The sequence below is a fragment of the Diabrotica virgifera genome, chromosome 9 (genome assembly GCF_917563875.1).
Source record: "Diabrotica virgifera virgifera chromosome 9, PGI_DIABVI_V3a".
Taxonomy (NCBI): domain Eukaryota; kingdom Metazoa; phylum Arthropoda; class Insecta; order Coleoptera; family Chrysomelidae; genus Diabrotica; species Diabrotica virgifera.
In genome coordinates, this window is record NC_065451.1 from 19,137,454 (window position 1) to 19,165,449 (window position 27,996).

Here is a 27,996-nt window from a genome sequence, read left to right on the forward strand (position 1 = left end):
TGCTAATGTTATAATTTCATTCATTCTTTATAACTTAAATGTCAGTTCTTTATAACTTAAAATTCTTAACGAAATGTACATGAAATAGGCAACCAACAAAACAACATTTTGTTTAAAATTGTTTATTATACTTTGGCTAAACATATAAATCATACTATTTGTAAGTACCAAGTAAATAAATACACCTACAAAATTTACATTAAATATAAACAAAATAAAGATTTTTACAATATAGTACAATGCAACGTTTTTAACTGGTAAATAAGATCTATAATCCTAAATACTTTTCAGTCTTAATAAAATTTGGTTAAAACAAAACTTAAGTCGACTAAGTCTACCGAATCTGTTTATTCGCATATAGCAGCTGAACTCCATGGTCCACATTGGAGGTCCAGGACGTTATCATCTTCGAAGTTATGCAGGTGAGTCAGTTTGAAGATGTTTTTGTCCTCGCAAGTTTTTAGCTGATGGTATTTGTTCCATCCGCATCCGTACAATTGTTTATCATCTGTAAATAATAAGCGTTTCGTAAATTACTGGTCTATTCACATTTAGGGCATTCTAAGACTTTGACGTTTATGAAAACGCTGGGAGGCAAAGTGTCAAACATTGTGTTTGTTTATATTATTTGTACCACATGTTTCTTAAGTTTTTTACCGTTAACAGTTTTTTAGTTGTATTTTCCGAAAAATTTGTTGTAGATTTTGTCTAGTTTTTAGTTGTAGAAGTACTTGAACGACATGTTAGTTTTAAGCCGTGAATAAATAAACATGAGTGCATATAAAGTTGTTGGTAGGCAATACAAATGTTGCTAGTAGGTACAAGCAAAAGATTGGCAAAATAAATAATATACACTCTGGGCCAAAATTAACCGCCCACCTTACAAATGGATCATTTTGATGTCTCAAATTTTCTAAATCTGTTGTCCGATTTAAGTAATTTTTTATGTTATAGCCTTATTCTTTAACAATATCGCTGTAATAATATTGTTGCTAAACGAGTAAATTTTCACAGTATAGCGGGTGTACGAATCAAACTGTGTTTTTTCTCAAAGTTTGCATCATCCTGTGGAATATTCTAGCATTTATAAAATACTGAAATTAAAACTCAACTATAGCTTCGTGTTTTCTCAACATTCTGCTTTTTGATTAATTCGCTTATGTTGGACCATAAAAAAGTTAGGGCTTTAACAACTAACCACGTTTTTCATCAATACAAGGTGTTTTTATCAATACAGTGTAATTCTGCATGAAAAAAGAATGACAGTTTGTTTTATACACTTATGTCCGCAAATGTTTCGTTTTCCAGATAGGGGGTGTTGAAATTTTTCTTACAAATTTATTGATTATATTCTTACAGATTTATGTATTGTTTTAAAACGGGTTGAGATGTGCAAAAGAAATTTAATGGGTTTTAAGACGTATCTTTTTTGACATACAATTTTTTGACATACAATTAAGAATTTTATATTCACCATTGGCGCGCATACGGGCCATATTACCCGGTCATATTAACCGTATACGCGCCAGTAGTGAACAGAAATGAGGCATATTATGTTTTTAAATAAATCTTCTAGTAAAAATGTTAAATTAATCCTTGTACAAAACAAAATTACAAAGAAACGCAACTAAAATGATCTAAAACACATTAAGAACTGATAGAATAACATTTATGTTTGCCTCCCGGCTGTCATATTGATTTAATTTTGACAGCATGTTGGAATGCCCTATTCACTACTGCTATAATGAACACAATGTTTAAACATTATCCGCGTAGTTTAACAACATGGACTTCGCCTGGAAGACGATACAAACACCAAACAGATTATATTCTTGTCACTAAACGATGAACCATCAAAAAAGCCGATTCAAAGCGTATAATGGCATTGGAAATGTGGGTCTACCGTAGAATGTTACGCATATCATGGACCGCACATCGCACAAATAATTCAATACTAGAACAACTGTATATAAAAACTAGACTCACAACTATCAAAAAAATAAACGGAGATATTTTGGACATATAACAAGAAGAAGGGAAGGCATGGAACAAATGAGAGTTGAAGGCAACGTAGAGGGCAAAAGATTCAAAGGAATATCTCCAGTACGATGGTTGGACCAAATAAAGGGCATATAACTGGTTACTCATTCTCCTAAGCATATTAACACAGGAGAGGGATAATTGTATAGAAATAGTCTAACGAATTACACGACACCACTACATCCTTACGAAGGAGAAAATATGGAAGGGGAGGTATATTCATAAAATATTTATATACGCCGCAATATACGAGAAAAAAATGAGCCTTTAATGACGAGAATACCGATATACTGTGTACACTTATTGGCATGGTTATGTTCTATGCTATGATGCAGATTATAACAATTTGGAAAAACTCAACCATAACAGTGCACACAAAATTAAAACTTTGCACTCATTTTTCCCATTGCTACGTATGCATCTGAAACTTGGATCCCGAAGAAAGCAAATAAGAACAAAAAAGAGGCTTTTGTGATGTGGGTATACCGCCACAATTAGTCGATGAAATGAAACTGAAAAAATGGCAAAACCTCGCAATTTTTTCGTCCAGCATCGATTTGTACAAAAATTTGGGATTAGGCTCATTTCACCCTCTAGTTCATTTTCTATATTGAGCCGTTGTACGCTTTTGGTTTTTTAAGGGGGAAAACTACTTCTAAATGTAAAAAATTATAAAATAACATTTTAAAGTTTAATAATGTCAACATTTGGTTCTTATTAGTTACATAATGATTGTTTTATATTTTAAGATATAATATCATATAATATTTCAACCCTTACAACCACCCTTGTTGGAGCTATATATAAAAAATTGACTTATCCTAAAAGAATAATTTCGGCTTGCATCGATTTACATAAAAAATTGGGATTAGGATCATCTCTTCATATTCTATATCATGCTCAAGGGCGTTGATTATTTTTTGGGGTGTAAACTACCCCTTATTATCAAAAATTATATAAAAACATTGTAAACTTTAATATGGGTAAAATTTGGTTTTGATTGGTTAAATAATGATTGTTTTATGCTAAAAGATTTAATATCATATTTCAACCCTTAAAATTCACCCTTAATAACATTGCAATTTTTATTAATAGATAATTTAATAGATCTATACAGAAAAAAGTAGAATTTAAAGAATTACAAAAACATTTATTTACACAAAAATACGAATGTACAAATATGTACAAATACAAATAGTTTTTTAGTCATCTTCCAGTATACGAACCGGTTCTGTGTTATCTATTATATACATTGAAAATGCTGCTAAGCGGACTATTCAAATTTTTCGAAAACAAAAATTCGTTTTATAAATAGCTCCTTCATTTTTGGCGATAAAAAGTTTTTTCAAAAATGATTTTGTAGGATTTTTGAAGAGTTATAAGACTAAGCAAATTAAATTCCATAAGATCCCTTAGTTTTTAATTGGGATGGGTTTAAAAGGCTCGAATAAGGGGGTGTTTGCTCGTAAATAGAGGTTTTAAACAGCGATATCTTGCTAACTATTCACTGTAATGAAAATCTATGCACAAGGAAATGTTAGTTATTAAAAAAGTTACAATTTAGTAGTCTATCATTTTTCTCGTATCTCCAGTATTTTCGGAGATATTTTGAAGAAAAAGGTGAAAAATACGAAATTGCAAAAAATCTATTTTTCTTTAAACTACAATGTTTTTAAAATTAGGCCTTTTAAATAGGTCAAACTTCTTGGGTGTGTTTATAATGCAAATATAAATGGAATTACAGAAAGGTGAAGACCAATTTTTAATAAGGATGGTAGTTGTTTTCACTGATTTTTTTCGTAGAGAAAAGCAGGTACCGACCTTTTTTGATCATAAGTCGCTTAATTTTTATGCTAGAAACTTTTTATTATTTTTTTTGAAAGGTCTAATGGTATGCTTAAAAAAATATTATTTAAGTTTTCCTCGAAAAGTGCAAAGCTTTCCCGTTATTTGGCTTTGAATATTTCAAATTATGCATTTGACGAAAAAAGCTAACCTTTAATATGCCGTATCTCGGTTCGTATTGGTCGTAAAAATATTATAGAAAAAGAATTTGGTTTGTGTTACTAAAAGATACAATTTCTATATCTAGTTTTTTTGATTAAATGCATATTTTTCGAGTTATTTTCAAAAAACCTTCAAAAAAGGTGGATTTTTTCGTACAAAACTGTTACTTTCAAAAACATTTCGCATTTTTACAAAAAAAAAAATGCGAAAAACATTTCTTTTAGAATTACTTTTTACATCGATTTACATGGTTAAAATATAATAAAAAATTCCCACCCCCCGAGATGGGGTGGCAACCACCCCCAAGATTTTAGCGTACAGCGGTATGATATAGAAAATGATCCTTGGACTAATCCCTACCTTCTGTGAAAATTTCAAGTAAATACAAAATACATGCTGGACGAAAAAATTGCGAGCCAAAATGCTTCATTTGCTGACCTAAATATCCTGCGTTGAATATCTAACAAATGTATCCACAATAAAACAACTCAATATAAAAGATAGGTTGCTTAAACAAATACAACGGAGATACAGTTTTTCGGACACATTGCCAGAAGAACAGCTACGATCGAAAAACATATCATTGAGGGCAAAGTTGAAGGAAAAAGACCGACGGGAATATCTCCAAGCCGTTGGATGGATCAAACAAAAACCTTGATCAACCGAGCAATACACGAGACCGAACAACTGGCCCATAAAAGAGAATGATGGAAAGAAATTATAAAAATTTGATGGGGTCACCACATGAATATAAGGATAAAGTATTAAGGACAGAGGAGGAGATTCTACGTTCAATTATTTGTATTCGTGGCAAGTACGTGTGAACTTAGTGAAAAGTGGAACAAATTATTCTTTCCTTTCTATTAAAATGATTGCAAGTTAATTACTAGACAGTGAAATGACAATTATTTCAAAAGTATCGACGATATTAAAAAACAACCTTGACATTTTATTACTAATAATTATTACTTTCTAATATTATCTCTTGTTAGGGTTCTATGTGAAGGGAATATTAAGTATAGTAATTAAAGATGAATATTTTATATCAAAATCAGGTGTTCTTAATATCAAAGGAAATAATATTTTAACGATTGAGACGACAAATACATAAATATATTTTTTACAAACTTATGAAAACTTAAGAAAGGTAAATACAATATGTATTCATCAATTGCAGTGTGGCATCACTTTCATTGTGTTTATGCCTTTTTTATGAAGCGAATTCTGGTAGTAACTGGTCAAGTATCTCAACAGGTTCATCTGGAGAACATTTTCTAAACCTTTTAGACAGCCGTGTAAGGTATGTCTTGAAAAGTAGTAGCTATAGTCTGTTCGCTAAACTCAGACGCAACTTTCTAAATATTTTAGTCGGTAATTTTGCAAATTTTAGTAAAATTGGCAAAAAATAATTACTAAATAGTTAATAATCACTAAATAGTTAGTAATTTTGCCAATTTTTGCAAAATTGGCAAAAAACAAAAAAATTATCAACTAAAATATCTAGCCAGTTGCGTCTGAGTTTAGCGAACCGACTATAGTTTTGGAAGATGCTCTTGAAGAATCAAATAACGGAATTTGCCTGATACAGTATTTCTCATGATCATTTTTCAGTGCGTAACAAATGATAGGAAAAAGGGTAAGTCCGTGATAATACACATTTATGACATTTATTCTAACATGACATTTTAGTTAAATCTGACAGTTGTCACATTTTATTTTCAATTTGGAATAAAAACAAATCAAAAGTGTTTCTTGCATTTATAAAATGGTATTTTCTTTGATTTGTATAGTCTTATAAATTATACAGATTATATTTGTAATATTATTATCTAATTAAAAAAAAATATTTTTTTATTATGGCGCCATCTATCGACAACTAGAATAACTAGAATAAATGTTATACAAATGTCACCGACGAAATGTAATCACCGACGTGCCTTTTTTTCTGTCACATACAATTTAATGCGTTAGAAAGAAATCGAAAAACTGTGACGCACTGAAAGATGATCATGAGAAATACTGTAGATACACTTTAGCTGCACAACCTGTACCGAAATTAGTTAAGTCTAGTCTTCTTCTTCTTACGGTGCCTTACCCTTAAGTATGTTGGCCATTACATTTGCCCGTTTAATCTTATTTGCAGTCGCCCTCAATAGTTCTATGGAGGTCATATTCGTCCATTGTCGTAGCTTTTTAAGCCAAGATTTGCGTCTTTTTCCTGGTCCTCTTTTGCTATTGATTTTGCCTTCGATTATAAATTGGAGCAGTTCATACTTTTGATTTCTTACGATATGACCAAAATATTATTATGACCAAAATATTATGTTTTCCGTTTCTTTATTATTAGTATAAGCTCTCTTTCCTTATTCATCCTCCGCAAGACTTCCGCATTTGTCGTATGGCTCATGTAGGATATTCTGAGCATTTTACGGTAACAGCAGAATTCGAATGCTTGGATTCTTTGTGTTGCTTCTGGCACTGTCCAGGCTTCAACACCGTAGAGCAAGGTGAAGAAAACATAGCATTTAAGTATTCTAGTTCTCAATGAGATACTCAGCTGGCGGTTGCATAGAACTTTTTGCATTTTATAAAACACTGTATGTGCCTTTTACACATGTGTTCTCATCTCTAGTGAGTGGTCTCAAACTTCATCAAGATTACTTCCAAGGTACGTTATTCTTGTTCCTCTTTCCAGATCTGTTCCGTCGACATTGACCTTCACCCTTCTGTTTTGGTGCTTGCTGATGAGTATAGTTTTTGTCTTCTTTGTATGTATTCAATTTCATTCCAAATTCTCTGCAGGCTGTTATTACTCGGTTTATTTGGCGTTGCAGTGCTTCAGCATTATTTACCAGAATGACCGTATCATCAGCTATTGCAGGTTATTTATACATTGCCCGTTTATAATTATACCCTCCGAGGTGCCTTCCAAAGCTTTCTTAAATATCTTCTCAGAGTAAACGTTGAACAGCAAAAGTGACAGGACACATCCCTGTCTTACTCCCTTCTCATATTGATTTTATTAAAGTCTAGTGAGTCACCGATATGACAAAAAAATACATACAGGGTGGGGCATTAGTGTGACAAAGTGCAATTACTCGTTTGTCGTAAGAGATACGAAAAAAAGTTATTAAGATAAAAGTTGGGACACAGATAGGACCATAATATAAAAATATTTTCAAATATACAAGGTCGTGCGTATTGACAGGGTGACACAAACTTATGTTTTTTTAAATGGAACACACTGTATATTTTTAGATTTTTGGATTCTCCTCAATGTTTCCTTTCTTAAAATATAGGGTTTTGTAATAGTATACGGGGTAGTTTAAAAGATAATTACGTTTTTTTGTTAATTTCGTAGCAACATTTACACCCTATAGAATTGTAGTGATTTAACATCAAATTTTTATTTTATGTTCAAACGATTTTTAATATAGTCTACTATTGTTAAACATTAACAGTAAACCGAAATGTTTAATTTTAGTATACAGGGTTGGTCGAAACTCGGAATGAGTATTTTCTGAGGTTTTTTAAATGGAACACCCTGTATTTTAGTATTGTAATGAAATGATATTTTATGGTACTTTTTTATTTCTTAAGCATTCCCTATACCTAAGTGCTTTAATTTGTAAGTTATTCGTGATTCTTTAACCCAAACATTAATTGCAACAAAAATTACGTGAAATTTTATCAGGTGGCCGTAAAAATACTCAATCAAAAATAATCTTTCGAAAAAAAATACATCATAATCTAGCCTGATCTTTAATTTATTAATATTGGATGAGATATCCAAATAAATTCGTAGTTAAGATTGTTGGTGAGCAAAATATTAATAAAAATATACAATATTCTACCTAGTCGGCTATGACACTAAATTTGCTTAAAAATTAGACATTATACGATTTTTATAGTTCCAGTTGCTTTGTTACCATTACTAATATGAATTTTTCTAATGAGGAACTGATTAAAAACAGTTTTGTGCTAGTGGAGTATAACAAAAATGTGCTACTAGCAATAATAATTTTTCATTAGAAATTCCTTGATAGACGACAACCGCGAAGAGAAACATTTGAAGATATACTAGAACGGTTTCAACGGACTGGACACTTAGATTATGATAAATCTGATAGAACAAAAACTATTGTAATCCTTAGTGTCACAGAGGATCGGCATATTAGCCGTTCTTACAATCTAAGTATCTAGTCTGCTGAGACCGTTTTAGTATACTTTCAAAAGATTCTCTTCTTGCTTGTCGTCTATCAGGGAATTGCTGATGATAAATTTTTATTGCAAGTAGCTCATTTTTTTTATACTCTCGTAACACAAAGACATCTTAATCAGTTCCTCATTAGAAAAATTAATATTAGTAATGGTAACAAATCAACTGAAACTATATAGAGTATAATGTCAAATGTTTAAACATTGTGTCATAAGCCAACTAAGGAGAATTTTGTATGTTTGATTAATATTTTAAGCACCCACAACCTTAACTACGAATGTATTTGGATATATCCAATATTAATAAATTAAGGATCGGGCTAGATCATTATGTATTTTTTTTTCGAAAAATTATTTTTGATTGGATATTTTCACGGCCACCTAATAAAATTTCACGTAATTTTTGTTGCATTTAATGTTTGGCTTAAAGAATCACGAAGAACTTACAAATTAAAGCACTTACGTATAGGGAATGCGTAAGAAATAAAAAAGTACCATAAAATATCATTTCATTACAATACTTTAATAGATAGAGGGTGTTCCATTTAAGAAAACTCAGAAAATACTCCTTCCGAGTTTCGACCCACCCTGTATACTAAAATTAAGCATTTCGCTATACTGTTAATGTTTAACAACAGTAGACTATATTGAAAATCGTTTGAACATAAAATAAAAATTTGATGTCGAATCACTACAATTCTACAGGGTGAAAATATTGCTACGAAATTGACAAAAAACGTAATTATCTTTTAAACTATCTCGTACAATATTACAAAACCCTATATTTTTAGGAAACATTGAGGAGAATCCAAAAATGTAAAAACATACAGGGTGTTCCATTTAAAAAACCATAAGTTTGTGTCACCCTGTCAATGCGGACACACCTGTATATTTAAAAATATTTTTAAATTATGGTACTGTGTGTGCCCCAACTTTTATGTAAATAACTTTTTTTTCATTATTCATCTCTTACGATAAACGAGTAATTGGACTTTGTCACACTAATGCCCCACCATGTATGTGATATGGGAACAAATTAATTGTTCTTTTTTATTGTTTAACCCATTCGCTGCCGATCGAAGAGGATGGAACTCGGCTATGTACAGGATTTATATTAGCATCCAAAAAATAAGAGTAATCCATATCGATTTAATTTTAAAAGTCTTAAACAAATATTATTTACATGTATTGTTTGCATTACGTAAATGGGTGACATTGGTTTTGCAATGTAGGCCACTCGTTTTGAAAACACCGGAGTCAGCAATTATGGTACTATTAGTATAGTTATGTTACCACCATAGGAGCCATTTTGTTGAATGGCACTTAACTGAAGTAACCGTATCACTCGCTGGCGCATGAACGGCACCTAACCGAAGTAACCACGTTATCGGCAGCGAATGGGTTAACAATGGAAATCAATGATCAGCATCATCTTCCAGATGTAAAGAAGTGTGCAGTGTGCACATTAGTTGTTAGATGACACTCTAAAGCTGAAGAAGATTATGAGTTTCTATTTACCTGTATAAACAATAGTGTGTCGAGCTCCACAAGCAACGTAAAGAGCATTCAAGTCTTCATCAGAAAATTCTACAACATGCGGTTGAGCCATAACTGCAACATATCCATCTTCTTCCTCGGTTTTTCCTAATCCTATCTGCCCATTACAATTCCAACCCCAAGCATATAACACACCATCTTCGCTAATAGCACACGAATGCCAGCCACCTGTTGCTATTTTCTTGATTTTAATGCCAGCTAAAGCTTCTATTAATACTGGCTCTGGTTCTTCTGTCAGTTTTCCATGACCTAGCTGCCCACGACTAAAAATAATAAAAAATTATTTTAACCTAAAATAGTTATTTATGTATCAAGGGCATTAAATAGATGTTTATACTCTAAGGGCGACAAGTTTTATATGTCGCCCGAAGGTATAAACATCTGATAATGCATGTGGTGCATACAATACTTTATGTCAAACCGGTTCATTGCATCAATTAAAGTTTTAATTTTATTTTATATTAAGGGGATGGGTACGTATTTTAGGCTGCAATGCTATTCAATTGGGGATGTATTTTTTTTTCGAATCCTGAGAAAACTAATAAGTATTTTTGAAAAATTTAAACGCAGAATGAAATATTACGTTCTTACCGAGGGCCGAAAGTCCCTGAAAACTTCTATAATGTTTATTTTAATAAATTACAGGGGTGAAAAACTAAGAGAAAATGTAGTGTGATTTTTAATTTCAAATATCTCATTCAAAAGAAACTTTTTATTTATTCTAAGGGACTTTCGGCCCTCGATAATAATTTAGTCTTTCATTCTGCGTTTAAATTTCTCAAAAATATTTATTAGTTTTTTCAGGATTCGAAAAAATGGACACCATGTCCGTGGTGATATTTTCAAAATCAAACATTCGCTATCTTTGTCATATAACGCACTGAGTCAAATAGAATATGATGACAAGACAGTGACAGTTTTAAATATTTGACATGGCATCGGGAATATTTTGAGTTGTTGATTAAATAATATTGATAGTGTATTTGATAAATAATTGATTTAAGACGTGAACTTAATAAAAAGTTATTTATTGTTTATTATTTATGGAAGATCCAAGCAGAGAATACATCAGGATATATTCTGTGATCCAAGTATTTTTTGGTTTTAAAGATGTTCAAAATTGTAAGCGTTCCATAAGTAACAATATATTATTAAAAAATCACTTTAACACTTTTCCTCTTTTCTCGATTGAGTATTAGTTTTTGTTGTTCATATAAATTATTACAATCACTGAATACATAGTTAGTGAAAAAATTATCACATTTATTAACTGAATTAATAATTTGCAATTATACAAATAACAGTTATCCAAGAACATTCAAAAGCCATCTCTTTAAAGTTAATGATAACACTGTCAAGTAGAATGACATTCTAGTAATGTTTACATATCCATACCAGTGTGAATTTTACTACACGTAATTTGCCGTGTAAAGACAGAAAAAGTAGGGATAGCCATAAAATATTTGCGAATTATGTACCGATGGCCTTAATTAGAAGTAATATTGTATCGCAGCAGGTATGTAGTATCGTTGCTAGGAAAGTAATGTTTGTTAGCAATTTGTTATGAATGTAAACGAAGTTTTTCTATGTGACATTGTGAAAAAACGGTCGTAGGGCAAGAGAAATTCTATATTTCTGAAGAAATAGTTAAAAAGCGACTGAGAATCTGTTACCGAAAAAATCCAAAGAAACGTATGACAACGAATACGCTAAATTTCAACAATGGATGGCAAACAATAAATTTCAACAATTTTTGTTGTTTCCTATTGCAATAATTTCTTTGTGCCCGCGCGAGCATAAAGTATACCATTATGTGGTTCGCAACTAAGTAATAAATACACAATATTAAACCGGTATGACATAAAATATAAATCGTAACTAATTTATTTTATAAAATAAGGAGAAATTGTTTATTTCACTAATTGTTTTACTGAAAAATCTGAAGTCCAACATGCTATGAACACCTCCAAATCTGGCAGAGCCTAGATAAAGTTCACATCAAGATAATTAAATTTATAGATGAAGACAATTTACAACGCTTGCTCAAAAATGTCGAGATCAATAGAAACATCGTTTCGTCGCATTTATAGACTCTGAGAAAGCTTTCGACAAAGTTAAACATAACATTCTCAGGGAATGTCTAAAGTTAAAGTGAAAAGGATTCGACAAAAATTATATTAACATGGTGAGAAATCTCAATTGGAACCAACTTTACTACACACAATTTGTGATACTGGTGATACAACAGTTTGGTTTAACAATAAACATAAAGAAAATAAAAACTATGGTTATCAGTAAGAGGGTTAAATTCATAACAAGGATCCAGATAATAAAAATATTGAACAAGTGGACAAAATGAAATCCTTAAGAGTTTGGAACTTCTATGAAACCATAGACTCAATCTGCAAATCCGATATCAGATGGTAAAATGTTATATCCATTCTCTTCTTCTTTATGGTGCTCAAGCTTGGACTGTTAATTTTCACTTAAGTAATGAGAAAGCTAGAAACTTTTGAGATGTGGATTTTTAGGAGAATTTTGAAAATAGACTGATGATATTACGAAAGAAATGGTTTTACATAGAACAGGAAGAGACAGATAACTGTTGACTACGATAGCATATGAAGAGTACAGGGGAAAAACAAGGAATTTCACATTTTTACATATTGAGATAAACACCAATAAAGGTTTAATTCTTATGATATCTAAAAGCTAGTTAGGAGATTCTTAGCAGAATTCTAGCAATTATTGGTCTATAATCTTAATAATATTAATCTATATTAAGTTATTAATTTAATAATGCGCCAATAAACTGCTAACATTCCTTATTTTTGTCCAGTGGCGTGCAGACAATCCTGGTCCTTCGCTAGGATACAAATTCTTAAAAAATTTATATAGGGGTCATTCCATTTCAAATCACTCAATTTTGGAGCTAAAAAAATTTTGGAACTCCGATTTGTCTGAAAATTGGTATATAGCTTCTGCGGGACGTACAAATAAGATATTTAAGGTCAAAAAATCTTCTTCTTCTTTTTTTCTCAAAATGTTATTTTATGCGATTTTACAGTGATTTGGTGTTTATTTATACAAATTTGCATTTTCTATCGTAAAGTATCAATAAAAAACATAATATTTTAATAGAAAGGACTCAAAAATGTCATTATATGGCATTATAACAAGTTACTTTGATTCAAAACAAGCTTTTGATCAAATTTTACAGTGTAGAAAACGTTAAAATACATTTTTCTCCATTTTTTCTCCAATACATTTTTCTCCAGTTTTTACATTTTTCTCCATTCCCAAAATACATCATAATCGATTTGGCTGAAAATTTGCCCACAGATAGACAAAACATAGGACTTTAAGTGGTGAGAAGGATTTGAATTATATTACAATACCAAAAAAGTTACATGCAATATTATAGTCAAAAATATAGGCGTCTACTGTAAGTAAAATTAACTCGAAAATATCGACCTCACGACAAAAATTGTTAAAAAGAAATTGTAATAATTGTAAACACGATTTATTTGGAACAATTTCAGTTCCTACCATTTTTGTCGAAAAGTTAAAAATGGCAGAGATATTGAGCCAAACAGATTCTCCTTTAAAATCAAGATGGCGGCTAACGTAACGGAGGAATTCATTCGTGATTTTAAATTTAGGCTACTATTGACTCCCTTAAAGATCAGAAAAATAAAATTTTGGGCAGCTCGGCATTCAAGGTCAAATGCTATCCCGACTGGACTAATATATAGGTACTTTTGAATCTGATATTACTGCATGTAACTTTTTTGGTATTGTAATATAATTCAAATCCTTCTAACCACTTAAAGTTCTATCTTTTGGATATCTGTGGGCAAATTTTCAGCCAAATCGATGATGATGTATTATCGATGATGATATAAAAAACGGTATTTTAACGTATTTTACACTATAAAATTTGATCAAAAACTTGTTTTGATTCAAAATAACTTGTTATAATGCCATATAATGACATTTTTGAGTCCTTTCTATTAAAATATTATGTTTTTCATTGATACTTTACGACAGAAAATGCAAATTTGTTTAAATAAACACCAAATCACTGTAAAATCGCATAAATTCACATTTTGAGAAAAAAAGAAGAAGATTTTTTGACCTTAAATATCGTATTTTTACGTCCCGCAGAAGCTATATACCAATTTTCAGGCAAATCGGAGATCCAAAATTTTTTGCCTGAGCGATTTGACATGGAATGTACCATAGACTTATCTTTCTGGTTATTGTTCTGAATCGATAGTCTAGTCGATAGTACTCAGTTTTTGCAATCACATAGTGAGAAAAGCCAAAATTCATGAAAAAGTGACATTCCCTGTTTTTCCCCTGTACTCTTCAGGGAGCGTTCAAGTATTATGTAACACGATTTTTAAAGATTTTTGACCCCCCTCCCCCCTACGTAACGCACTCTAATGGGCGTTTAACTATTGCGTAACGCAATTTTTGAAGATTTTTGACCCCCCCCCCAACCTGCGTTACGTAATACTTGAATGGCCCCTCATATGATATAGACGAATTTGCAATGGTTGCACTAGAAGAAGTAAAATCTCTGAAGAACATTTTATACAAATGCACAAGTTAATTATTCTCGAAAATGCTGTAATCACAATGAATGTCAATTTGTGAATACCAAAAACTGATATTAAAAATTTTTAAAGGTAGCTTCAGATTAAATGTTACATTTTAAAAATGTGTCACTATAAAAAAAATCAAACAGCTAAGTAAACAAAACATTTAAAATGAAAGATTGTAAATTAAAATTACTGGGGCCACATTGTAAGAGGTAATTTTCCTTTTTAATGTTTCAATGCTGCCAGACATTCAGAAATGTATTATGAAACAAAAATATCTTGACATACCTGCCTACACCAAATGAATAAACATTCCCAATTTCATCCAGTATTAAACAATGTTCTTTTCCACACTTAACATCGACGATATTATTACATTTAAACTTAAGAACCTCCGGAACACTGTCAATAACTTTACACACTGTACCGTCTGTTCCATAAATGACAATAATCTTAGATCCACAAACTATATCTTTGATAGCTTTATCAGGAAAATGTTTTTCATAATGTGTCTGTACGGATTCCTGTAAATTGTTTAGGTCTCCTAGTAGTAGCTCTCCTGTATCTTTCAGGAAAAGGTAAAAATCATCACTGGAACCGACCATTGAAACATCACCTTCAAAGGCTTTGACTAGGTCAATAACACCTTCGTGCACATAAAGAAAACATTCTTTATCTGTGTGGAATATGGAGTAACTGAAATTTAAACATACCTAAAAATATTGTAACATATTTATTTAATGTACCTAAAGACTATCTGTAAAAAAATACAAAAATAATATCCACACAATTGAATAAAAATGACTGTATTAAAATATTATATAAAAAACAAAACTTTTTTGTTACTTTTAACAAAAAAGTTATTTAACATCAAAACATATTAAAACTTGCTATTCAGTAAAAGCTCCGTTAACCGAAACCTTTTTAACCAAAACATCGTTTAACCAAAATGGCTGACAGTTTCAATAATTTTACAAAACAAAAAGCAATAATTAAGGACAATGAACATGTTCAGAGTGTTTTTTTTAAGAAATCTATTTTCTTCTGTGTTTGCCTTTGACAACGATGTTTTGCAGCTATATCTCTCCAATACTATGTAATTTGATAAAAGAAGAATACAAAAAACAATGTTATTTTTAACTGAAATTCTTATTATCCGAAATGGCCTCCCCCCAATTATTTCATTTAACTGAGGTTTTACTGTAATGAGAAAAGTAAGTGACGTTCGAACAGGCATTAGGTGGAACCTATTCAAACTCAAATCTGCACATGACATCTGCCTGCTAACTGAACACTGAAAGCATATACAAAAACAATTGACAAAATGGCACATCACTTCAACACGATCTAGCTCCGAATAAATACAGAGAAAACCAAACTTTTAAAAAATAATAACCACCCAAATAATAAAATAATGATAAACAGTAAGGAAGTAGAAGAGGTAGATAAGTTTGTATATTTGGGATCAGTCATGGAAAGGAGCAGGGGGTGTAAAAAGAATATACAGACTAGAATAATAAAGGTTAAATATGCAATACAATTTCATCGTCATAGATGTGAAGAGAGCTAATTCACATTTTCTCAAAAATGAGTTAACTGCAGCATCGCAATCAGAAAGAAACGTTTCATGTTTTGGAAATGTTCCATTTTGAATGAAACAACATATTCACTTAGCTCTCTTCACTACAACATGAAACTTTTCTTTCTGATTGCGATGCTGCAGTTAACTCATTTTTGAGTAAATGTGGGTTAGCTCTCTTCACATCCACGACGACGAGTTGGCAAACAATGGGTGCATTCAGACGACCACAGTGGCTGGACAGCTGAGTAAACAATAGCTGTCAAACGACACCACTGGAAGTCAGCAGCCGAGAGATTTACTAAGCTTTCGATATTATCGCTGGATACACCACTAAGCTGCTTTGTGTTGACAGTCAACCAACTACTCTACGGAGTAGAAACATGGAAACAGGAAGAAACTACAACTTAAAAACTGCAAGCTTTTGTAAACGAATCACTAAAAAATCCTCAAAATATACTGGCCTAAGAGAATTGGTGTGTTCGGATGACCACAGCGGCTGACTGTCAGCACAAAGCAGCTTAGTGGTTGTATCCAGCGCTAATAGGGAAAGCTTAGTAAATCTCTCAGCGACTGACTTCCAGCTCTGTTGTCTGACAGCTATCGCTTACTCAGCTGTCTAGCTGCTGTGGTCGTCCGAACGCACCCATTAACTAATACAAAACTATGGGAAAGAACAAAGCAAACTAACATCTACTACAGTCAAGGAAAAAATGGAAATGGATTGGCCACACTTTGAGGAAAGATCAAGGCAATATAGGAAGACAAGCATTTGAATACTGACTAGAGGGGAAAAGAAAGAGAGAAAGACCAGACAGCAGCAGGAAAAGAAGTATAAAGGGAGAACACGAAAAATTGAACTAATAGGGTGATGTCAAAAACAGGGCATAAAATAGAAGAGAATGGAACTAACACACAATATGATGAATGTTGACACACCTGTGTCTACATTTATATAATCGCCAATAGTTCTTTCAGTTTTAGTGGCCCTTATTAACAGATTTTATTGTATAATCAAATCATAGACATCCGCCATAAATTATAGCTGGTAAGCAAAGACTCTTGTGAATTTAAATTGCGATTATTTAAAACAGAATTACAGTATGTTTAACACCCCTTACTTATTTTTAAGAACCCAAAAGATAATTCAAAATATAATATGTTTACCTTTTTTATAACCTCAAATTCAACTACAAGTGTGAAATTATTCAGTATGGGTTCCGTAATTTCCCCGAATAAATTAAACCCCCTACTGTAGATCTTCATTATTGATTATTTTTGCTTTGAATTTGTTTTCATTGACCAACCACTTGGTGATTAAACACAACAATCTGCTAAAATTTCGCAAGTTTGATCTTCCAGAATCGGCTTATTGGTAGCTTTAGAACATCTTCAATTCATGAACTATGGTACGTAGCATAAAAAACAATGGAATTTAAAGATTTTCGTCAAATGTAGCTAATATTTTGCAAAAAATTCATTGTTTGTTATTAATGGAAAATGTAAGTTTCCATAGAAACATAAAATCACAAACATCAAACATAAATTATTGACATTATTGACAAATGACAGTTTTTGTTTCATAAATTTAAAGTTAGAAATTTTTTGCGATGATAAATTTAATTTACAATGACGTAGGCGTGAGTAGTTATTCATATAATAGGCGCCCACCATAATATACTAAAATTGCACCCTTAAGATCTACAGTGATGTACGCCATGCAAATTTCTAAAATTAAAATGTACAAATATTTTCTTCGCTTGAATTCTAAATTCGCATTTTCAAATATGTTGGTATGTACTTCTTAAGGTTCTTGAACACCTAAGGCCCGGTCTTTTCACCTCCGAATAACTAGTTATCCGGAGGTTTATTTGACAGATTTACATGTAATCTGCCGGATAAACTTCCCGATAACTAGTTATTCGGATGTGAAAAGACCGGGCCTAAGTAGAGCATAGAACTTCTGAAAACTCGTCATCGAGTTCTTTTTTGCGCTAAGGCCTTCACCTCATTCCAAGACTTTCCTGGACCTCTTATCTCGTCCATGGTCCACGATAGATCTTCTCCAAGTTTGTGCTGGACCTCTTTTTCCTTGGGGATTCCACTCTAGGGCCAGGGATTTATATATGGGCTACAGCCCAGGACCGGGCGGTAGGAAATTTTGGTAAAATAGTAAAAAATGGTGGGGGGTGGCAAAGTGAATAGTCGAGGGGCGACAAATCTTCATATCTGCCGTTCTTTGCAATATTGGAGCTAGTTTTTCGGAGTGTGTGACCGACCCAACATCACATTCTGGACTTTATTTCATTTTCTACCCTCTTTTATTCAGTCAGGTGTAGCAGATCTTCGTTTCTGATTGTGTTAGACCAGAAAATACGAACAATCTTTCGTAGGCATTTATTAACAAAGACCTGCAGTTTGTCTTTAGGGTTTCTGTCGCTTTCCAGGTTTCACATCCGTAGAGTAGAACAGACATGTCATTTGACGGAAATATTCGGATCTTCGTCTTTTTACTACACTGGCCAGACCTCCAAACAGAATTAAGTATGCTGAATGGTTGTTGAGCGCAACCTCTGTTCTAATATATAGGCAGATATCTTAGGCGTATTCTAGATCGCTTAGACGTGTGGTTAACTTATTCACAGTTCGTTCGTTCGTTGGGTTAACGTCCATTGTATCCCTCTTGTGTCGGAATTTAGTTTGGAGAGAACATAGTCTACAGCTATGTTAAAAAGAAACGGAGAAAGCACACATCCCTATCTGACTTCAGTATTTGTTGTTGTTTATTTGGGTTTATATGACTACGGACACTAAATCCATTCGCCAATTTTACAATTTTTTTATTTTATTAGTCATTTTTTTGTATCTTATCCTAAAACTAATACTAATACTAATCTCTAATAAACAATTCTACTAATAAATAATTATTTTTGTATTTTTTTAATAATGTTTAATAATATATATTTTTTATTTTTTTTTTCTAAATAATGTTCTCAGAGTTCCACAGCAAAAACTGCAACATTCTTATTTAGCCCTCTACTTAATTCGAAAGCTTTTTACTATGGACTGTCCAAGTTCGTAATTCATTTTTATCTAAGTACATATTTTTTTATTATATTTTTTTAATTATTATATTTTTTTTCCTATTATTTTTTTAAATTTTTTTATATATTTTTTTATCTTTTTTATTTTTTTTTATATTTTTTTCTTTTAATATATAACAATTTACAAGAAATACTTACTCCAGTAAGTTAAATTCGTAACTGTTGATCCCATTGTGTGTCACACTGCATTTCGCCTCAGTGTACAGTGACTTTATATATAATTGAAATTATAATTTTTTTTTTTGGAAATTATCATTATTTTTAAAACTTCATCATTATCCAGGCTTTTCATTCCGGATGTAATATCTGCCGCTCTTACTTTAGAGCTTCCTGATTCGCTTATTTTGGTGAATTACTCCGCACTCTCCTTGTATATTTAGCCCAATAAATGACCGTTTTGAAGTGTAATTTCCAGGGGCAACTCCGAATTGCATGAAAATTTGGATTTAGGTTCTACTTACCCTCCACTTCAAAGTTGAATTTGTGCCGTTGGTTGCTTTTACTTGGGGGGTGACATTTACCCCTTCTCGGGGGGTGAAAAACGCGTGTTTAAAATAAGGCTGGAAATGGATAAATTGACTTATTTTAAGCACCTTTTGTTCTATAAAGATTTTTACGTAAGTCAATACTTTTCGAGTTATTCGCGATTTAAAATGTTGATTTTTCGACAAAAAAATTACGTTTTCAGACCGTTTTTCCCAAATAAATCAAAAAGTAAATATTTTTTTCAAAAAAAATATTTTTAGCAAAAGTGTAGCCTATAAAAAGACGAAAAAATGGTGTACCCGTAAAGTCTACAAATTGAGTAGAAGCGAAGTTGTAGCTCATGAAAAATACGCTCTTATTCGTCTAATTCCAAATCGAATAATTCAACGCGAAATCACCGAAGAAAGAAGCGTTTTTCGGAAAACCTTATTAACATTTTTAAAGTATCGAAAAAAGCTTTTTATTTGTTTTTTACAAAAGTTTACAGCATCAAAAATAAACGAGTTACACTGAAAAAAAATTTGGCCCCTTTTTTTGGTAAAAAAAAATCGTGAAAACCTCCCTCTATTTAGCGCCCTAAATGAAACTAATCGTTTGGCTTTACCATCTATTTTAACTGTATGTGTATTGTTTATATGATCTGTAAGTTTGATTGGTTTGAAGTGCTTATTTCAAAAAAAATATTTGGTTTTATATTAAAAAAAAAATTCTAAAATTTTTTGAAAAATTTCATTTTTTCAAAATAACTTAAAAAGTGTTAGTGATAAGAAAAATCTTAAAGAGTAAAAAATGTAGGTTTTGCTATTATAAATATGCTAGTTTCATTTTGTTTCTCCGTAAGACAAAAATTGGTTAAGATATGGCTGTTCAAAATTTGCATACACTCGTGATTAGTGACCCATTAAAGCTTTTTCAATTATAACCCTTTCAAAAATAAACAGTTTAAACCGTTGAGACTGACAGATCGTATAAAAAATAGATGGGTAAGTAAATTGTTTGTAAAGCGGTAGCGATTAATTTCATTTGGGGAGCTAAACACGGCGAGATTTTCATGATTTTTTACAAAAAAAAAAGAGGGCCCACTTTATTTTGAGCGTAACTCACTTATTTTTAATGCTAAAACTTTTGTTAACAATAAAAACAAAGCTTTTTATAAACACTTTAAAAAAGTTTAAATGGGTTTTTCCCGAAAAGTGCTTAATTTTTCGGTGATTTCACCTTGAAATATTTGATTTGGAATTAGACGAATAAGAACGTATTTTTCATGGGCTACAACTTTGTTTTTATTTGATTGATAGACTTTACTGATACATCATTTTTTTGGGTTTTTTATAAGCTACACTTTTGCTAAGGATATTTTTTTCGATAAAATATTTACTTTTTGGGTTATTTGCGAAAAACCGTCTGAAAACGTAGTTTTTTTGTCGAAAAATCAACATTTTTCGACAAATTCATTTCGCAAATAACTCGAAAAGTATTGACTTACGTAAAAAACTCTATAGAACAAAAGTTGCTTAAAATCAGTCAATTTATCCATTTGCGGTCTTATCTTGAACGTATGTTTTTTCACCCCTAAGAAGGGGTGACTGTCACCCCCCAAGTAAAAGCAACCAACGGCACAATTTCAACTTTGAAGTGGAGTGTAAGTAGAACTTATATCCAAATTTTCATGCAATTCGGAGTTGCCCCTGAAAATTACACGGTATCGCCGAATTTCCCGTTCATTTACTGGGCTAATTGTCAAGGTTTGTTGTATGCCTTGGTTTTTGTCACAGTCACAATTTTCTTCCACTCATTTCGATATGTGCATTATGCATAGTTCTCTCCATAGTTTCTCACTTTCAGGATTTTGATGTCTTCCATAACCTGGTCCTCCCATCTCTCTCTGGGTCTTTCTGGCTTCCATTTGGTGACCTTCTTAATCAGTAGGTCGTTTTTCCTTTTCTCTATGTGTCCTAATCATCTCAGTCTCTGCGCTTTAATAAATATTACTATATATCTTCTCCCTTCATTATGTCTCTTCATTCAAGGTTTATTCTTCTTCTCATTTCTACGTTTTCCATTCTTGTAGGACCCATAATTCTTTTGAGGATTTTCCTTTCGAATATTCTTATTTTTTATCTTTAATTGTGAGCAACATTGTCTCAGTTGCCTATGTAGGTAACTACTGGTCTGATTGCTATTTTCAGTTTTGTATTTCTGGATAATAGTCTAGGCGCCAGAGGGGTCACCGTGTCCTTTTCAATTTTGATGGACAAACTCAACGGTTTCTTATGAATTTTTGGCTGCTGATCACGAATTTCGAGGGTGGATTTCGATCCGAGTGGTCAAAAAATTGTTATAAACAATTTAATTGTTTATAAATTGTTTATAAGGCTCTGGCTCATAAACTAAAAGAGATAAAAAAGAATGTTTTAAATAAAATTTGTTCGTTAATAAAAAACGAAGAAAAAAACGTTTACTAAACTTAAATCCAACAGTTAGAACTCAAGATATTGAAAAATTAGTGCACAATGCAAATTGCAAAATAAGTATTTTTCGAAGCTTTATCGATCGTAACTCAGCTTTTACGCATGTAAATGAGCCTTAGGAGGTTTCATTTTAAAGCTTCATTAATAGGCTTCCAAACAAAGTTTGTTGAATTACTTTATCTTTATTTGTTTTAAAGTTATACCCGTTTGAAGTTATAATTTTCTTAAGAAAATTGTACATTAATTTGTTTATAAGGGTTTCAAGTAAATTTCAGCTGTAAATATTGATACTTTAATTAACAATAATGATAGAAGAACTCAAAGGTAACATTTTGAGCTTTTTAAAATGTTTGTAACTTTAATTTTGGTCAAGATATCGATATTTTAATGGCGCACTATGAGGCGCAAAATCGGCTCACAGTCAAGTATGTAAGTATTTTTTGACGCTTTATCGATCGTAACTCGGCTTCTACGCATGAAAATGAGCCAATATGTGATATCCATATAAAAATGGATCGAGTTCTTTTACAGCATCATCGTTGCATATAATATGAGCATTTATGTTGTGACGGCATACAAACAATTGACGTGCCTTGATGATGTTGCAAAAGAACTAGATCCACTTTATATGGATATCATATAGATTAGATAATTAGACTCTGAAGCCCCAGAAAGTTTTAGTTTTACTGCCTATAAGAACAGACTTATAGTACCACCATGTAACTGTAAAAATTGCTCTAAGAACTTATGCAGATGTAAAAAGCTGAGATTCTCTGTATATCTCGATGCAGATGCATGGAAGATAATGTTTGTAAAAATAGTATTAATAAATAATATCAACTTACTTTTTAGTTATATTTCTGAAATATTAGTTTTTAATGTTTTTTTGCTCATTTAGTACAAAAAATAGAAGAAAAAGTAAATAGAATGAAAGGTGATACGAGGTACAGTATGATGATTTGATTATAAGAATATATGATAAAATTTTATTAGCATCTTCAAAAATGAAAAATGAAGATAGCGTATATTATATACATAGAAATTATAATTTGCATTGAGAAGTTAGCGCTTGAACCTTTACGCGATGAGCCAATCTCGCTCCTCAGAGGGCGCTATTAAAATATCGATATCTTGGCCAAAAATAAACACACGAACATTTTCTTAAGCTCAAAATGTTCCTTTTGAGTTTTTCTATCATTATTTTTAATTAAAGTATAAATGTTTATAGCTCAAATTTGCTTGAAACCCTTAGAAACAAATTAATGTACAATTTTTTTAAGAAAATTTTAACTTCAAACGGATATAACTTTAAAACAAATGAAGACAAGGTAATTTAACAAACTTTGTTTGGAAGCATATTCATTAAACTTTAAAATGAGATCTTCTAAGGTTCATTTGCTTGCGTAGAAGCCGAGTTGCGATCGATAAAGCTTCGAAAAATACTTATTTTTCAATTTGCATTGTGCACTAATTTTACAATATCTTGAGTTCTAATTGTTGGATTTAAGTGAAGTAAACGTTTTTTTCTTCGTTTTTTGTTAACGAACAAATTCTATTTGAAACATTCTTTTTTATCTCTTTTAGTTTATGAGCCAGAGTCTTATAAACAATTTATAAACAATTAAATTGTTTATAACAATTTTTTGACCACTCGGATCGAATTCTACCCTCGAAATTCGTAATCAGCAGCCAAAAATCCATAAGAAACCGTTGAGTTTGTCCATCAGAATTGAAAAGGACACGGTGATCTCTATTTGGCGCCTAGACTATAAGTTCTTGTTCTTCATTAGCCTATCCTATGATATCTCCAGTATGTTTTGTTGCCTACTAGTATCCGCTCCGTTACTTCTTTACTTCTCTTATTTGTCATTTACAATTTACCTCCCCAATTTTTAAATTGTTAAACTCTATCTATCTCTACCTTGATTTCTCTCGTCTTGTTATCTTCTCTTCTAGAGCAGATTAGGTATTTTGCTTTTCCTTTGTTAATTTCTATTAATTCCTAGACCCAGGGCCGCGCCGTCCACGTGTGCAATGTGTGCGGCGCACACAGGCGCCAGCAATTAAGGGGCGCCGTTAGAGTTGTACAAAAATTTTACGCCGGTCAAAACACTTACCCATTTACCGACCCTGCCACTCTGTATAACTCAACTTCAAAGATAGGTACATTACCAATTGATTTATACAATCTGCATAAACATAAACTCATGTACAGACATGCGGCCATCAAGCCACCAGTCCAGCAGAATTTATGCTTTAAAACCATTGTACAAAAATTTGGCAGAAATGCATGCTTTATGTGATGTAACACATTCGGATAAATTTGATTTTGATTCAAAATATCAAGCTAGATGTTTAGGAGATAAAATATCAACATTTTACATTCATATTATGCTCTGTCCACATATTATGATATGGTATGAAGTTCTGATGAAAGTTAAAAACATTGAATATGCAATCTGCGTTAAATGCTTTATAAGAGTTTGCTCGGGTTTGGACAGATAGCTTTATTTTGTTATTACCACAGCAAATGAAACTGCAGAGAAACTGGATGTGGAGCTCAGTTTTCAACGAGCCACAGTTAAGGCGTCGACATAAAAGCAGACAGTTCGATTACGAACATAAAGACGAACGGATTTTGGATTCTAAAATGTCATACAAAGTTCATTTCTTTTATTGTGTTCTCGACCAAGCATTAATTTCAGCAAATGAAAGATTTTTCATATTGGAAAATTATGTTGATTCTTTCAAATTTTTATATAATTTAAACAACATTACAGAAAACTCACAATTAAAACTTCTTTGTAGAAATTTGTAAAAAAATGAGATTTAATGATCATCCGGATATAGCGGGAGACAATTTGTTTGAAGAAATTATACAGTTTTGGCCTTGTTAAAAGAATAATTAAATAATGATGTTTGTAAAATTTTAAAATTTATATTTTTAAACCAATTTACTGCAGTTTAACCAAATTTAACACTAGCTCTTCGCTTCGCGTTCTGCTCTCCATATCTGATGCCACTGCTGGACGGTCTTTTTCTAAATTAAAACTTAAAAAAAATTTATAAGTTTTTATAAAATTTTTTATAAACGTTTATAAAAAATTTATCTATCATCTCTATAGAGTCGTCAGTATTAAATGAAAATTGATATTCACCATATTAAACTGAAGGCGCGAAAAGTTAATTTTTTATAAAATAGCTCTTTCATGTTTGCCTATATCTTTAGTTTTTTATGTTGTTACGCCAAATATTTATTTTTATATCATTATTTTAACTTACTTTATTTTCCTGTTGAATGTGTGAGAATTTTTAGTTATTTTCATTTGGTTACAATCAGTAGCGCACCTAGTTCTTCTGGGGAGTGTTGGCTTGGGCACCGAAATTTTTTTGTATTCTTTGTGAAAGACAAGTTACATTTTCTTACTATTTTTTATATATTTTTTATATGCCCTGGAGGGGGTTTTAACCCTCAAACCCCCCTGGGTGCGCCACTGGTTATAATAAGCAATTCTTAATTTTGGGCGCCGTTAAATGTTTTGCACACAGGCGCTACCACGTGCTGGCGCGGCACTGCCTAGACCTCTTTTCCGTGCTTCATTTGCCAGGGTTATTACTGAAAATCTTTCCTTGTCTCTTCTCATAAGAACTACGTCATCTGCTTTATATGCTACTATTTGTGTTGAGGAGTGAATGGCCTTGACTGTTAATTCGTTCTACTGTTATGTTGAATAGTGTGGTTGACAGAGATTCGCCTTGTCGCACTCCTGTTTCTATTGCAATTGATTTTGTGCTACCTTTTTCTGTTGTTACTTTAGCTCGAGATCCATTCATAGTCATTTTTGTTAATTTGATTAGCTTTGCCGGTATATCTTGATTTTCATTTCAATAAATAATTTATTTCTTCCAATACAGTCAAGGGCTTGTCTGAAGTCTACGACGAGGGTGAGGGTGGGGAGTTCTATTTTGCGTTCGTGGCATTTTTCGATTGTTTGTGTATTTTTAATACTCACAATATTTTTATTTTAGGGCCTGCTGTCAATTTTAAGAAAACTTCGAACTGCTCCAGAAAAAGAACTCCGCTTATTATTACTTGGTTTGGATAATGCTGGTAAAACTACAATTTTGAAGACGTTGGCTTCAGAAGATATCACAAATATTACACCCACAGCGGGTTTTAATATAAAATCAGTTAATTCGGATGGATTTAAGTTGAATGTGTGGGATATTGGGGGCCAAAGGAAAATCCGTCCATATTGGAAGAATTATTTTGAGAATACCGATGTCTTGGTAATTATTTATATTTTAATTATTATCCACATACAAACTCTATCATGAACATGCGGCCTTTTACATGGGTTTATAGAAATTTTGGCTTAGACCCAGCTGTGTACTGTTCTATAGAAAGTTTTTCGGAATGACACTATTAGTTGGTATCATTGTAGGTAGGTACCTATAATTTGGAAACATATAATTCTCCATGGTCTTCTTATTTGTATCTCAAGATCTCTATACTTCCATTTTTTTATTGTATTTATAACACCTACCTAGATTGTTATTGTTAAGTGTTATATGCATCTATAATTTTTGTAGTTGAAAGACTGATAGATTTGTACACACTTGAATGAACGAAGGAAGTGAAAGAAGTATATTAAAGTGTGCAAATGTATTTATTTCCTTAGTTAAGCGTTTTCGACTGAAAAGTCATCTTCAGAGCTAATGCTACAATAAAAAGTTAAACTAATAAGCAAAAAGATGTCTAAGTACAAAGTTTTTTTAACTTACGTCAAGGTAAAAAAATACCGGCTAATTCGGTTTGTATGTGTTTGCATCTCATTAAGAAATTTGGAAAATTTGGTCATTTGTGCAACTCCGGATGATGAAAATTAGTTTAATTTTTAATAGTACTTGTAAAACAGTAAAAACAAGTACTGTTTCCCGTGTTTTTCTTGTTATACATATAGGTACATTTTGTGTGCTTCATTTCTTTCCTCTATCGCTTGTTTGCACTCGTCATCAAACCATGCTCCTCTGCCAAATTCACCTTTGTTATAAGGCAAATAGTTTGTAGCAGATCTGGTATGAAATCTGTTGTAAATTTTGTTTTCATATGTTAATGAGCAATTTTTCCCGCTTGCTTTATTTCAATATTTTGTGCCCACCATTCTCACTTATGGCTATGACTTTTTTATTAATGAAACATGCTAGATTTTCGTGAATATTAACAGCTACCATCTTGATTTTCAGATATATGTTGTAGATTCCGCAGACAAAAAACGCCTCGAAGAAACAGGCATAGAGTTATACGAGCTTCTGAGCGATGACAAGCTTCTAGACGTACCTCTTCTAGTTTACGCAAACAAACAAGATCTTCCCGATTCCCTATCAGCTGCAGAAATTGCCAGAACTCTGGGATTGCCCACGATCAAAGACCGGTCCTGGCAAATTCAAGCCTGTACTGCTACTCAAGGCGTTGGCGTACGAGAAGGGATGGAGTGGGTCTGCAAAAATATCAAAAAGAAGTAATACTTATATCATCGGTGTATACCGAGTGGTGAATTGGAAAACGGGACATAGGAAACTCAATGTAAAATTCTAAACTGTTGAATTCCTGCTTGCCTAATTATTTTACATCAAAAGACATTAGAGACTATTTGTAGAGGATTGAAATCTGCATTGAAAACAATTGTTAACATTGTTCTACTAATTAAACATAGGTATTCCAAAATTTTGTAAAAATGTAATACACTTTTTAGTTTTCCAGCCCAAAATTAGGCCACACACAGTGCAATAATGTGTCACAATGAAGTTATTATTTTCTCATTTTTGAACTGTCAATATTTTTATTTTATCATTTATTTAGATAAGGACACACCATTAAACTTGATAAAAATAATAAACTTAAAGATAAAACCCATAACTAAATT

At 31.9% G+C, this 27,996-nt stretch overlaps 2 protein-coding genes across 2 annotated transcripts; one reads left to right on the forward strand and one right to left on the reverse strand.

Moving 5' to 3' along the window:
- Nucleotides 1-106: 106 nt before the first annotated feature.
- LOC114331411 (RCC1 domain-containing protein 1) lies at nucleotides 107-17,546 on the reverse strand. Its single transcript, XM_028280994.2, has 4 exons — nucleotides 17,176-17,546; nucleotides 14,718-15,142; nucleotides 9,784-10,085; nucleotides 107-508 (listed from the first exon to the last, which is right to left on the reverse strand). Exons 1-4 carry the CDS (start codon nucleotides 17,272-17,274, stop codon nucleotides 348-350), a joined length of 987 nt encoding a protein of 328 aa, XP_028136795.1. The 5' UTR covers nucleotides 17,275-17,546; the 3' UTR covers nucleotides 107-347.
- LOC114331413 (ADP-ribosylation factor-like protein 3) lies at nucleotides 17,296-27,969 on the forward strand. The gene is made up of 3 exons (XM_028280996.2): nucleotides 17,296-17,417; nucleotides 26,099-26,359; nucleotides 27,317-27,969. Exons 1-3 carry the CDS (start codon nucleotides 17,415-17,417, stop codon nucleotides 27,593-27,595), a joined length of 543 nt encoding a protein of 180 aa, XP_028136797.1. The 5' UTR covers nucleotides 17,296-17,414; the 3' UTR covers nucleotides 27,596-27,969.
- Nucleotides 27,970-27,996: the final 27 nt, after the last annotated feature.